This window comes from Siphateles boraxobius, unplaced genomic scaffold, assembly GCF_051911475.1.
Source record: "Siphateles boraxobius isolate OS27281-9 unplaced genomic scaffold, OSU_SipBor_1 32, whole genome shotgun sequence".
NCBI classification, from domain to species: Eukaryota; Metazoa; Chordata; class Actinopteri; order Cypriniformes; family Leuciscidae; genus Siphateles; species Siphateles boraxobius.
Genome location: NW_027508942.1, coordinates 4,742,501 through 4,755,000, shown reverse-complemented (window position 1 = coordinate 4,755,000; position 12,500 = coordinate 4,742,501). Strand labels below are relative to the sequence as shown.

General features: G+C 36.4%; 1 protein-coding gene across 5 annotated transcripts in view; it reads right to left on the bottom strand.

The window, feature by feature from the left end:
* The window catches only part of LOC143700898 (transcription initiation factor TFIID subunit 4), a 94,546-nt gene that overhangs the window by 54,947 nt on the left and 27,099 nt on the right, over window positions 1–12,500 (bottom strand). For all 5 annotated transcript variants that reach the window (XM_077194648.1, XM_077194649.1, XM_077194650.1 and 2 more), the window contains 3 exons: window positions 8,782–8,951; window positions 5,270–5,400; window positions 2,071–2,196 (listed from right to left, as the gene is read on the bottom strand). In XM_077194648.1, coding sequence (XP_077050763.1) covers window positions 2,071–2,196; window positions 5,270–5,400; window positions 8,782–8,951 — 427 coding nt within the window. The remainder of the gene's footprint in view (window positions 1–2,070; window positions 2,197–5,269; window positions 5,401–8,781; window positions 8,952–12,500) is intronic.

The window sequence follows — 12,500 nt, the reverse complement described above, 5'->3', positions numbered from 1 at the left end:
TGGCCCTCACGCTCGTCCCTGAAGACTCCAGTCATATTTGAAATGGACGATGAGATTTATTTTAGTAGGTTCATGTTTAAGGGGTCAAATCACGCTGAGCTTAAAGACGCACAGTGAGAACACAAGGACACAAACGAATCAGAGCGGATTAGCGGTTTCTGTTCCCAAGCAATGATTTAAACCCACAATATTTGTTTGTTCTATCAGTCAATATTCATTCACTGCCAAAATTGTACACTAAAGTCTCGTTTGTTAACATCAGTTAATGCATGAACTAGAACCAGCAATATATCTTTTATAACATTTAATAATCTTTGTTACTGTTATTAAATAGAAAAAAAGTTCAGATACAACTTTTGATTTTAAATTACGATAAAGATTACTAACTGCTGTAGAAGTATTGTTCGTTGTTAGTTCATCTTACACTCTATTTAGATTCTAGAACCCTAGAGTTCATGACTCAATTTTAATGAATGTTTTATGCCAAAAAGGTTCTATATAAAGGAGAAATGTCTTAAATAATTGCATAATACTCTCATGTTTAATGGGTCATTTAAATTTTTCTAGTGATGAAGTGTGTTTATAAACTGTTAAATCCAATTAAATTCATTAAAACTAAATCCATAAAATGACCCCATAATGGAACCAGTAAAAGTTAAATACATGTCTACATTCCTGACGGAACCCTCTAAGGTTCTAAATGGAACTTTTTCTTCTAATAGTGTAAATAATGTGATTAACTAATGTCAACGAATGGGACCTTACTGATTCATCCATTGTTTCCAGACTACAGTGGCACGGATTTGCAACAGACGACACGTTTATGATGCATTTAAGTTGAAAACACACCATGTTTCCCTGACCGCATTTTAAGCTTCAGCGGAGTTCAAATTCCTCCAACCGTGAGCTTGCATAACGTCCCGTCCCGGAACAAAGTCACGGAGGTCGGCGTGGCCATTCACACTCACATCTGAGCTAAACTGTGTCGTTTTGGAAATATAATCTAGCTCCGGCATAATAACGGCATTAGGCCGAAGGGCGGCGAGGGGGTCTTTACGGCGGGTCATCGCCTGAGCTAAATGAATTAATGATGGAAACGAGCCGAACTATTTCACTGCGGTGCTGCGGGCGACGGGAAAAGGGAACGCAATCGCATCTTTAATTGGAAACTCCGTCGACTGGGGTTATCAGGGGCTTCCAGGATCAGACACACTCTCCAATATAAACTTTCTTCAAACATCCTCAGACAAGTTGTGTGATGATGTCTGATAAGCTCTTTAGTGCATGCACACCAGATATACTGAGCCTCTTTCATAAGCGTCTCTGTGTAAATAAAAACATTATTGTGTAGATTGCCATTGCCAATTGATTTCATTATTGTAACTTGATATCTGCAAATTTCAAAATGTAATTCAACAATACAAGAAAAAATAATGCAAGCGCAAAAAACTTTTACACAGATATTACAGCTCTGTGATTAGATTTTTAGTCATTTCGTGTATTTGTCATTTTTATTTTTGAGTTATTTAAATGAAAATGAGAAATGTTGCTTTGGCAACTAGCTAAAATAAGGTTAATAAAGTTTTTAATATTATTTTATTTCCGTTAACACTTTTTTTTTATTTCAAGTAACGTATTTTTTCTATGGTTTTAATTTTATATAGGTCTATTTACAGAGTGATATGATACATCAAGAGTGATAAAGCAATGAAAATCCCAGATGAATTTCCAACTTTATGACCCAAAACAAAAGAAACATTCTCATAGCGGAACGAAAGTGAATCACACTGCTTTCCTGCAGATTATTTATTGCAAAAATTCAGGCATCTAATAATGACAAATTTACTTGATTTAATGCTAAAAATCTGGAATGATACTCAAAACTCTTATTGATTGGTGTTTTAAATAGAACTGACACAAGCGAATATGGTTTTCTTACGATGTAATCATTTTAAAACTATTAAGCGTGTGCGATCGAACTGCTTTATTAGTCCAGTTTGCAGCAATGGAAGATTCCTGCGCTTCTCCGGCTGAGATTAGCGTTCAGCACGAGAGGATCTGAGAGATTACCTTCGCTGCTCGGAGGAGAATCTCTCGCTCTCGCTCATCTTTCCTCTGCTTCTCCATCCGTTCCAACTGCTCAAAAAACTTGAGCTGCGAACGCACATCAGACGACTGCTCGTACCCCTCGTCTTCCTGAAGACACACACACACACACACACACACAGAGAGAAACAGCTCATGAGACGTTTAACCAAAACTTCTGATACTCGTAAACACATTTTAACTTATTAATGAGTGTTTATTATGACTCAATGGTGATGAAAACCTTCTTCTTAGGAAGGTGAGACGGAAGTTTATGGGACAAACGCAAAAAACATGTTTACTCCAGAATGCGACCTCGATTGTTTCGTGCACTTCCTGCTTCTTTTCATTTTCTGATGAGCTCGTCTCTCCTCTCATCCCTGGCTCCATCTCTCCTGTCCTTTGTTGGCTATGAAGTCAGGACGATCTTGTTTTTTGCTGATGTCAACAGAGTTTCTTCACACGGGTGCACACGGCTCATTTATAAACCAGCGGCAGACGCAAACCAACAAAACAAAAAGCCACAACGCACACCAAACAGAAAAACAAAACGTGCGTCCGTGACAGCGTTCCTCTCCGCTGAACTACTCGCCATGTACACAAATAAACAGCTTTTAAAGCGCTTCACCTGCTTTTCCTCCTTTGTGGGTTTGTTTTCTTCGTCTTAATGCGACGCTCTCGACTGTGCGGTTAAAGCGTGAGTTGGTCTCTCTGAATATTGAGTTGTTTACCTGGATGCTTCTGTCTCTTTGTCATTTATGTGCCCAAAAGTTTCCACTTTAACAGCAGTATTTCAGCAACACTTTACAATACGATTGTGTGTGCGTGTTAAAGGGTTAGTTCACCTAAAAATGAAAATTCTGTCATTAATTATTCACCCTCATATCCTTCCAAACCCGCAAGACTTTCGTTCATCTTCGGAACACAAATGAAGATCTTTTTATTAAAATGGAGCTTTCTGTCCCTCCATTGACAGCAACGCAACTACCACTTTCACACGTCATAAAGTTTATAAAGAGATCGTAAAACTAATCAATATGAATTGAGTGGTTTAGTCAACATTTTCTGAAGAGACTCAATCGCTTTATATGATGAATTGAATCCAATTGAATTTCGGCTTTTATTCACATTTGTATATTTCCTCACCATCACATCCCTAGTACTGGCAAACAGCTCTGTATGGTTGTTAGGGCATTGCTAGTGTATTCAAGGTGGTTGCTAGGGCGTTGCTAGGGTATCACTAGGGAGCTGCTAGAGTGTTTCAGTGGTTGTTAGGTCATTGATATGTGCTTTCTAGAGTGTTCAAGATGGTTTATATGGCATTCTGTGTGGTTGCTTAGGTGTTATCATGTGGTCACTAGTGTATTCAAAGTGGTTGCTAAGGCGTTGCTAGGGTATCACTAGGGAGCTGCTAGAGTGTTTCAGTGGTTGTTAGGGCATTGCTTGGTGGTTTCTAGAGTGTTAAAGATTTATATTAGTTAAAGGTTTATATTAGTAGAAGTTAAAGGTTTATATTGTATTCTGTGTGGTTGCTTAGGTGTTGCTATGTGGTTACTAGTGTATTTAAGGTGGTTGATAGGGTGTTGCTAGGGCATCACTAGGGAGCTGCTAGTGTGTTCCAGTGGTTGTTACGGCATTAATATGTGGTTTCTAGATTGTTAAAGGTGGTTTATATGACATTCTGTGTGGTTTCTTAGGTGTAACCATGTGGTCAATAGTGTATTCAAGGTGGTTGCTAGGTTGTTGCTAAGGTATCACTTGGGAGCTGCTAGAGTGTTTCAGTGATTGTTAGGGCATTGCTGGGTGGTTTCTAGAGTGTTCAAGATGGTTTATATGGCCTTCTGTCTGGTTGCTTAGGTGTTGCTATGTGGTTGCTAGTGTATTCAAGGTGGTTGATAGGGTGTTGCTAGGGTATCACTAGGCAGCTGCTAAAGTGTTCCAGTGGTTGTTAGGGCATTACTATGTGCTTTCTAGATTGTTCAAGATGGTTTATATGGCATTCTGTGTGGTTGCTTAGGTGTTGCTATGTGGTTGCTAGTGTATTCAAGGTGGTTGATAGGGCGTTGCTAGGGCATCACTAGGGAGCCGCTAGTGTGTTCCAGTGGTTGTTACGGCATTAATATGTGGTTTCTAGATTGTTAAAGGTGGTTTATATGACATTCTGTGTGGTTTCTTAGGTGTAACCATGTGGTCACTAGTGTATTCAAGGTGGTTGCTAGGTTGTTGCTAAGGTATCACTTGGGAGCTGCTAGAGTGTTTCAGTGATTGTTAGGGCATTGCTGGGTGGTTTCTAGAGTGTTCAAGATGGTTTATATGGCCTTCTGTCTGGTTGCTTAGGTGTTGCTATGTGGTTGCTAGTGTATTCAAGGTGGTTGATAGGGTGTTGCTAGGGTATCACTAGGCAGCTGCTAAAGTGTTCCAGTGGTTGTTAGGGCATTACTATGTGCTTTCTAGATTGTTCAAGATGGTTTATATGGCATTCTGTGTGGTTGCTTAGGTGTTGCTATGTGGTTGCTAGTGTATTCAAGGTGGTTGATAGGGCGTTGCTAGGGCATCACTAGGGAGCCGCTAGTGTGTTCCAGTGGTTGTTAGGGCATTGCTATGTGGTTTCTAGATTGTTCAAGATGGTTTATATGGCATTCTGTGTGGTTGCTTAGGTGTTGCTATGTGGTTTCTAGTGTATTCAAGGTGGTTGATAGGGTGTTGCTAGGGAATCACTAGGCAGCTGCTAGAGTGTTTCAGTGGTTGTTAGGGGATTGCTGGGTGGTTTCTAGATTGTTCAAGATGGTTAATATGGCATTCTGTGTGGTTGCTTAGGTGTTAGCATGTGGTCACTAGTTTATTCGAGGTGGTTGCTAGGGCGTTGCTAAGGCATCAATAGGGAGCTGCAAGTGTGTTCCAGTGGCTGTTAGGCTGTAAGCAAACAGACAAATAAATACCAAATGCATGACTAATGTTAGTGATTCTAAATAAATCATTGTTTCTCTCCAGATATTTAAAGTGTTGAACAGCAAATTATTTTCATTTGAATATTTGAATTAGTTTTTGCTGTGAGCAGATGAATGAAACAAAGTGTGTTTGTGACACTAAAATAATGTTTGTGTCATTTGTAGGAAAACTATTTACAGCAACAGAATACATATATAAATAAAAGCCTTTCTTGCACACTGATCCCGTCTCGTACCTTACAAGAGTCCATTCTGTTCTGGGCGATGAAGGAAACTTTCTCCAGCACTGTTCGTAATCTAGACTGGGTGGCGTGAGAAATGAAGCTCACAGCCTCCAGCGGTACGTCCGTCACTCCAAACTTCTTAGCTGAAACAAGAAAAATGCAGAAAATATCAATAATCAAACAAAACACATCACCGCACAGATGTTTGGAAGGAAGTCCAACAAGAGAAAATTACATCTGTCTTATCTTATAAATCCTCCACAAAAAAGGTCCAATGTGTGTTGAGAAAATAAAGGTTTGTTATGGTGAACTGACACGACCTACGTTTAAAACACATAGTTGAGGTGGTTTTACAGCTTCTGTGGCTCATTTTCAAACCTGATTTCCTGAAATTTCAGAAAAATGAGTTTGGATGAGCCTTTGTGGTTTGGAAGATCAGCAAACCTGATCTAACCACCCAGAAGATTTAAACAAGCAACTTTGCTTCAGTTGTTTCTCCTAAAATTTCGTATACAGACACAAAGTCAATAATTGACATACACTAAATATATAGAGCTGTAAAATAGAAGCACAGATCATTTGATATTGGAGGAATCAATTGAGATCTTATTGGGATCTTGGCACAATTTGAGCACAGTCTGAGAATTTTTTGAGAAAAATAAGAGATTACAAGTGTAGTTTTATCATGAGAAGCATCTGAGAAACAAGAGCAAATGTCTCTATTTCATCAGACTGCTACTGAGGAGAAACATTTGAGATCGACTTTTCAATTTGTGATTTTTCTTTCCTATAAAAAGAGAAAATGGGAAAAAAAAGAAAAACAGCTCTTTCACGTGAGTTGACAACTTTTACTTTAAAGGATAATTAGCGCTGGAGTTTTAAAAGAACGCTGCAAACCTTTACAGCACTTCTATCTACAACATCCCCGTCTTTAATTTGCTATTAACATAAGTTCTCCTTCCACTATTATTTTAAGAAAATCACACCAATTATTTAAATCGGCCGCTAAACTTGCAGAGAGTGTCCTTAATGACTCCGAACGAGATCTTACAAGGGAACAAGTAAAAAAGAAATCTTAGGAATGTCAAAACATGAGGAGTTTCTTAAGGCTACGGCTCTTTAAAAAAACACAAGATTTAGAGGAACTGAGGAATTTCTATTTAGTCCGGGGGGAAAAATAACAAGCTAGTTTTGCAGAGGATAAAATCTTTGACAAATCTCTTAACGCAGGTTTACCTGCGTTACCTGAAAAGTGTCAACTTTTCCTCCTCAATCTATCAGAAGAGACAAGCTTCAGTCAGTGCAATTACTCTGATCTGATGCGGGTTACATGAGACACTCCAGAAATCTGCACAGACAGAGCTGCGGTCTTCATTTGGTCCTCTCAAGCTGATATGCATGAACTATATTTACATTGATGCATTTGGCAGATGCTTTTATTCAAAGCGACTTGCATTGCATTCAAGGTATGAATGTTATTAGATCATGCATTCCCGGGCAATCGAACCCATGACCTTGGTGTTGCAAGCATCATGCTCTACTGATTGAGCAGGAATGCACACACAAAGCATGCATTTCATGTTCAGTAAAGGTAAAAGACATGATAACTGTTTAGGAAAGATCTTTGTGTATATGAGGGTGAGTCAGGGCATTTGTCTGCATTGAGTTTTGTTGGGTTGTGTGTGTGCATTTCTCTCAGATTGAGCCGAGCTGGCAGAATTTGTGCCTCCCTTGGTTTGCTGTCACCTAAGAGTTCTCCAGCAGCCCATCATCGACACCGCACCGGCCCGGCCCAGCAGGGGGCGCTTCGTCCTCCTACACACACTCCTGCACCTTTGAGAAGAATTACACGCTTCTCCCAGCGACAGCTCGATGCCAACGCTAACGCGCGGTAAAACAGAAACCCTAGGGCTTCTGACGCTTAACTGAGAGATCTAACGTGTAGCGAACACGAGGGTGAGAGAGCAAGTGCTAGTTTAAACTAGTTCGTGAGGAAAGAACTTTCTACGTCCTTAGATTTTAGTCTGAAAATGGTGCATTTTGTGAGAGAAATCGTCCGTCGTTTAGCAGTAAATAAGCTTGACTCGTTTGAGATGCTGTAGGATTTGTAAACTATACAAAGCAAATCACACGAGTGAATGAGGTTGTTTTAAATTACGTGTTTGGGAGCAATTCACCTGAACGCCAGGCTACCGCTCGATATAAGAATGAACTAGAAACCACGTTTTCTAAACATTCAGTACCATAAAAAAAGAGTCTCTTCTGCTCATCAAGGCTGCATTTATTTGATCAAAAATACAGTAAAAATGGTGAAATATTATTACAAATTCAAATAACTGTTTTCTATTTGATTTTATTTCTGTGATCAAAGCTGAATTTTCAGCATCATTACTCATTACCTATTCAGTGTCACATGATCCTTCAGAAACACTTATGATTATTATCAATGTTGAAAACAATTGTGCTGCTTCATATTTTTGTCCTCTGATAACAAAAAAGTTCAAAGGAACAGCATTTATTTGAATTTTTTTTAACATTATATAAATGTCTTTACTGTCACTTTTGATCAATTTAATGCATTCTTGATGACTAAAAATATTAATTTCTTTCTTAAAAAACTTCAAACGTTTGAATGGTTTTGTATATTCTAGCATTTGTTGAGGAATGTTCCAGGTTAAATAAACATGTTGACAGATATGCGGATACGATGAAAATCTAGCCAGACAAACATTCAGCTTTCATCACAAGTGGCTCTTGCAATGTGCTGCTCTTTTTGTTATTTACGAACACAAACACAGAAGGATGAGTCGAACATTTTTCCATGGTAATCCACTGACTCGTGCAAACCACTTTTCCATGATATGACCTCTTCAACAATGTGAAAACAGTTCCAGATCCAGTTGAAAAGATGCAAAACCACAAATGTAAAAACTAGTGCTGTGCAATCGATTAATCGCATCCAAAATAAAAGTTTGTGTTTACATAATATATGTGTGTGTACTGTGTATAATTATTTTGTATATATAAATACACACATATGCATGTATATTTTAAGAAATATTTGCATGCATATATTTATATTATATATATATAAATATTTTATATATAAATAACAAATTTTACTTAAATATATACATGCATGTCTGTGTATTTTTATGTACAAAATAATTATACACAGTACACACACATATATTATGTAAACACAAACTTTTATTTTGGATGCGATTAATTGTTGCCCAGCATTAGTAAAAACGTGTTTCTAGAGGGGACAACAATAAAAATTCAGATTTAGCAAGAGTTTGGTGGAACAATAAGGACACACACTCCTGGTGGCCCAAAGCGACCGTGGACTGGCCTACATTTACAAGAACAGAGAGCGTTTACAAGCTCCAGGCTTTTTAACTCCATATAATCACAGAGCAATGAGACGGGTCTGTGTGTCCTTGTGAGACTCTTCTAAACATATATCTTTCAGTGTAAACATCTGATGCATTAACACTGTGTTGCCGGTGGAGATCCTCTACCTGTTTCCAGTATCCGCCGGTGTAACAGACCGGTCGGCAGGAACGCCTCGTCTTTACAGGAGCGGATATGCGTTCCCACCAGCTCAGAGTTGGTCGCTAGAATACGAGCGCTCTCTTCGTTGAGGTTCACGCCGGCCATAGACGCCACATCATTGATGTCATCATCGTCTCTGAAATAACAGACGGAAATCGGTCTGATCTCACGGCACAATATCTTATTTACATACAGTACTGAAGACTATAATCAACATATGAATGCATATTCAAAGCACTTGATGTTTACCCGCACGGATAAACTACTTTAACTACATTAAAAAGTATTTTTGTATGTATTATTCTGATAGTTGTTCATGCAGGATGAAATTAACCAATGAAAAAACTGATTAGTAGTGGTGAGAAACTTATGGTTGAAGGTTGTCAGTTACAGAACCTAAAATGTTGATGTTGAATAAACTATTATTATTATATTTTTTTAATATTTACATTTTTTTAGATACCAACATAAAAATAAAAATTAAATAAATAAATATTATTTGTGGACTATCTGTGTGCATCACGAGTATTCTGAACAAAATGGGAATGTGGATGCGAGTAAATAAAAATTAAATAAATAAATGCTCATGGATATTTTTTGTCAGCTACCCACATTTGCATCACATGTATTATGGACAATGAGCATAAAAAATAAATAAATAAATAAAATGAATGTGATATAAATATTGTTAAAAATTATTACAGACATGTTATTTGTCGACTGTGTACATCACATGTATTATGAACAGAATGGGAATGTGCAAGAAATAATTAAGTAAATATATTTTTTGCATTGTGACATGATGGATGGATGGATGGATAAAATTACTAAAAGTAAAACTGATATAGAAATAAAGTTAAAAAGAAATATGAATAAAAATGACAAGCACAGAACAAAATGACTAACACAAACTAAAATGAAAACTGAAATAATTTCAATCAAAGCTAACTCAAAACACAAATAAATATTATAATAGTACTAATATTACACTGGAATGTTGACGTTATTAAGCAAGCGTGACACATTCCATCAGTGCGACTGGCAGCCGTTTCACCCAATCATTACTCTGGCTTTTCCCCGTTGCCTTGGTAACAGTGTCCTAATTACGGTACATTAGCAGTGGAGTTTCCTGCGCCCGAGGCACTGCTGAAAACTTCATGGCTCCGGCCACAGGGGTCAAAGTTCACTCAGCTCCACTCTGATTTACATCCGCGTCTGTACCTCTGTTTCTGACACTGACCCCCTGGCATCTTCACCCGCGTCCACGCCACCCCCGGTGCCCGAGTGTGTGTGCGCTGGGTGTATATGAATCCTGACACCACGGCAGGAGCTGACAGAGGCCATTAGCACTGCGCTGAGCTAGCACGTTAGCCTAGCTGCCGCCACACGCCAGAGACGTGAAGGAGAGGAGTTTCCAAGTCATGTCAATTATTATCTTTCTTCCGCCATAAATGATCTGTCCCATTCGGCTTCCCTTTACGAAAAAAAGTTACAATGTTTCCCGCCAAAACAGAGTCAAATAAATATATGCACTGCCATTTTCTTCTTAAAACATTTCAAAAAAATCATTGAATAATTAGTTTAAGCCTTTAACAAAACCAACCAGCTAATTAAAATATTAATTTGAAGGAAAAAAAGTATTTAAAACTTTATAATCTTCAAGAAAAAGATTTATATATATATATATATAAAAGATAAAAACTATGAACAATCGTCAACGAATTAATATAAATAAATTGAAATTGAAATATTAAAATTACTGAAAATAAACAAAACAATTAATTAAAGCTAAATATTTAGATATTTAAAATGAAATATAATTGAATATAATATGAAATATAAATATTAATAATATTTCAGTATTTTATTTTATTTTAGTATTAAAATATTATTAAAAAGCACAACTAAATGAATAAAGCTCAAACAAAAATGAAAATGAAATTATAAAAACATAAAAGCTAATTCTAAATATTAATTAATACTATAATAGTATATAAATAATCATTTGATTCACAAAATGAGTATTTTTACCAATTTTTGCTGCAGTAACTAAACTAAACTATATTTAAACTACATATAAAATATTTTCTTTCTTCTTTATACTCTTTTTAACCACATCTGCTGAATTTTTTTTTATCTTGCTCCCTATAGCAATCAATTTCATAAGAAATCTGTATACACTACGTTACATTTTTATAATAATATTATTATTACTTATTTATTTATTCTCATATATATATATATATATATATATATATATATATATATATATATATATATATATATATATATATATATATATATATATATATATTGAAAAGCTGTGGAACTTCTTTGCACTATATACTATATGTTTGTCCTTGTTTATGGTTGGGTTTGTTCTCTCTTTCTTCTCATGTCTCATGTCTTATCTTATTTTCTCTAAATAAAAAACTAAACTAAAGAGAACTAAACTCAAAGACCCGGTGTTACCCGACGGGTGGTTTGGTTTGATCAGGGTGCGAGAGCCAATCACAAACATCGTGGTCACGAAACACGCCGTCGGGCACAGGGTCGTCAGTAACAAGCAAACCTGACAGCTTAATTAGCTACACTGCTAAAGATTTATTGGTTTATCAATCAGAGCCTGCGGCTGACGCCCGGAGCAGAGAGAGAGAGAGAGAGAGAGACATAACTGTGAACTCTATGACCTGTCACACACACACACACACACACACACACACAGAAAGACAAAACACAATAGCTCTGTTACACACCCTAGCGAGCTGCCTCATAGGTCACAGTCTACAAAGGGAGCATATTAACCTGAAATGAAGCGCCCTACACAGGTAGCAGCTCATTGTAGTGCCGATCACGAGATGAACACGATTCACAGTTTATTCCAGTCAAGTTTGACCAGGGCTTGATATCATTTGAGCCTCAATATCATATTGAGCACAATATCTGTCCCTCATAAGCATGGTTTCAGACATGTTTTGCAATGAACACACACATTTAAAAAAGGGGGAAAAGTAATATCCGGTTACTTTTACTTTTATCTAGTTAAAAAACTACTCTCTAGTTTTTTAACTAGAGAGCTTTTTCACATTAAGCTCTGTCATGTGTACGACTTCATTGATAATGTGCATTTAAAGCTAAAAAAATATTTAAAATACTTGCTTTTCAAGTATTTAATCATCTTTAGTAAGAAGAAAAGTATTTGAAAATCACTGTGTGAATGATTATGCTATTTAATCGATCACATGTATAAAGTAAATATATTTTAAATTTAATGCAAAATATTCAAGCATATAAAATAGTGTTGTTATTGTGAACTTAAACTAGGGCCTAATAATAATTCGGGGTTTTTTGGTCAATTAAAAAAAAGAGAGATAAATATATAAATATAACATGAAAATTTAAAATTTAAAAACTTAAGTTGAAGTATTAAAATGACTAAAAGTTAAATAAATAATAAAAAAATGATAATAATAATAATAAAGGAAAAATATATATATATTTTTTATTATATATTATATATATATATGAAGACTAGTAAAAATAGTAAAAATACTATAGTTAATATAATTTAATTTTAATTTTAAAGTAATAAATGATCACGCCAGAGGAAAAGGGAAATAGCAACATCCGGTAAACCGGACACTAAATCCAGGAGCTTTTTCACGCTAACCTTTCTCATGTTCAG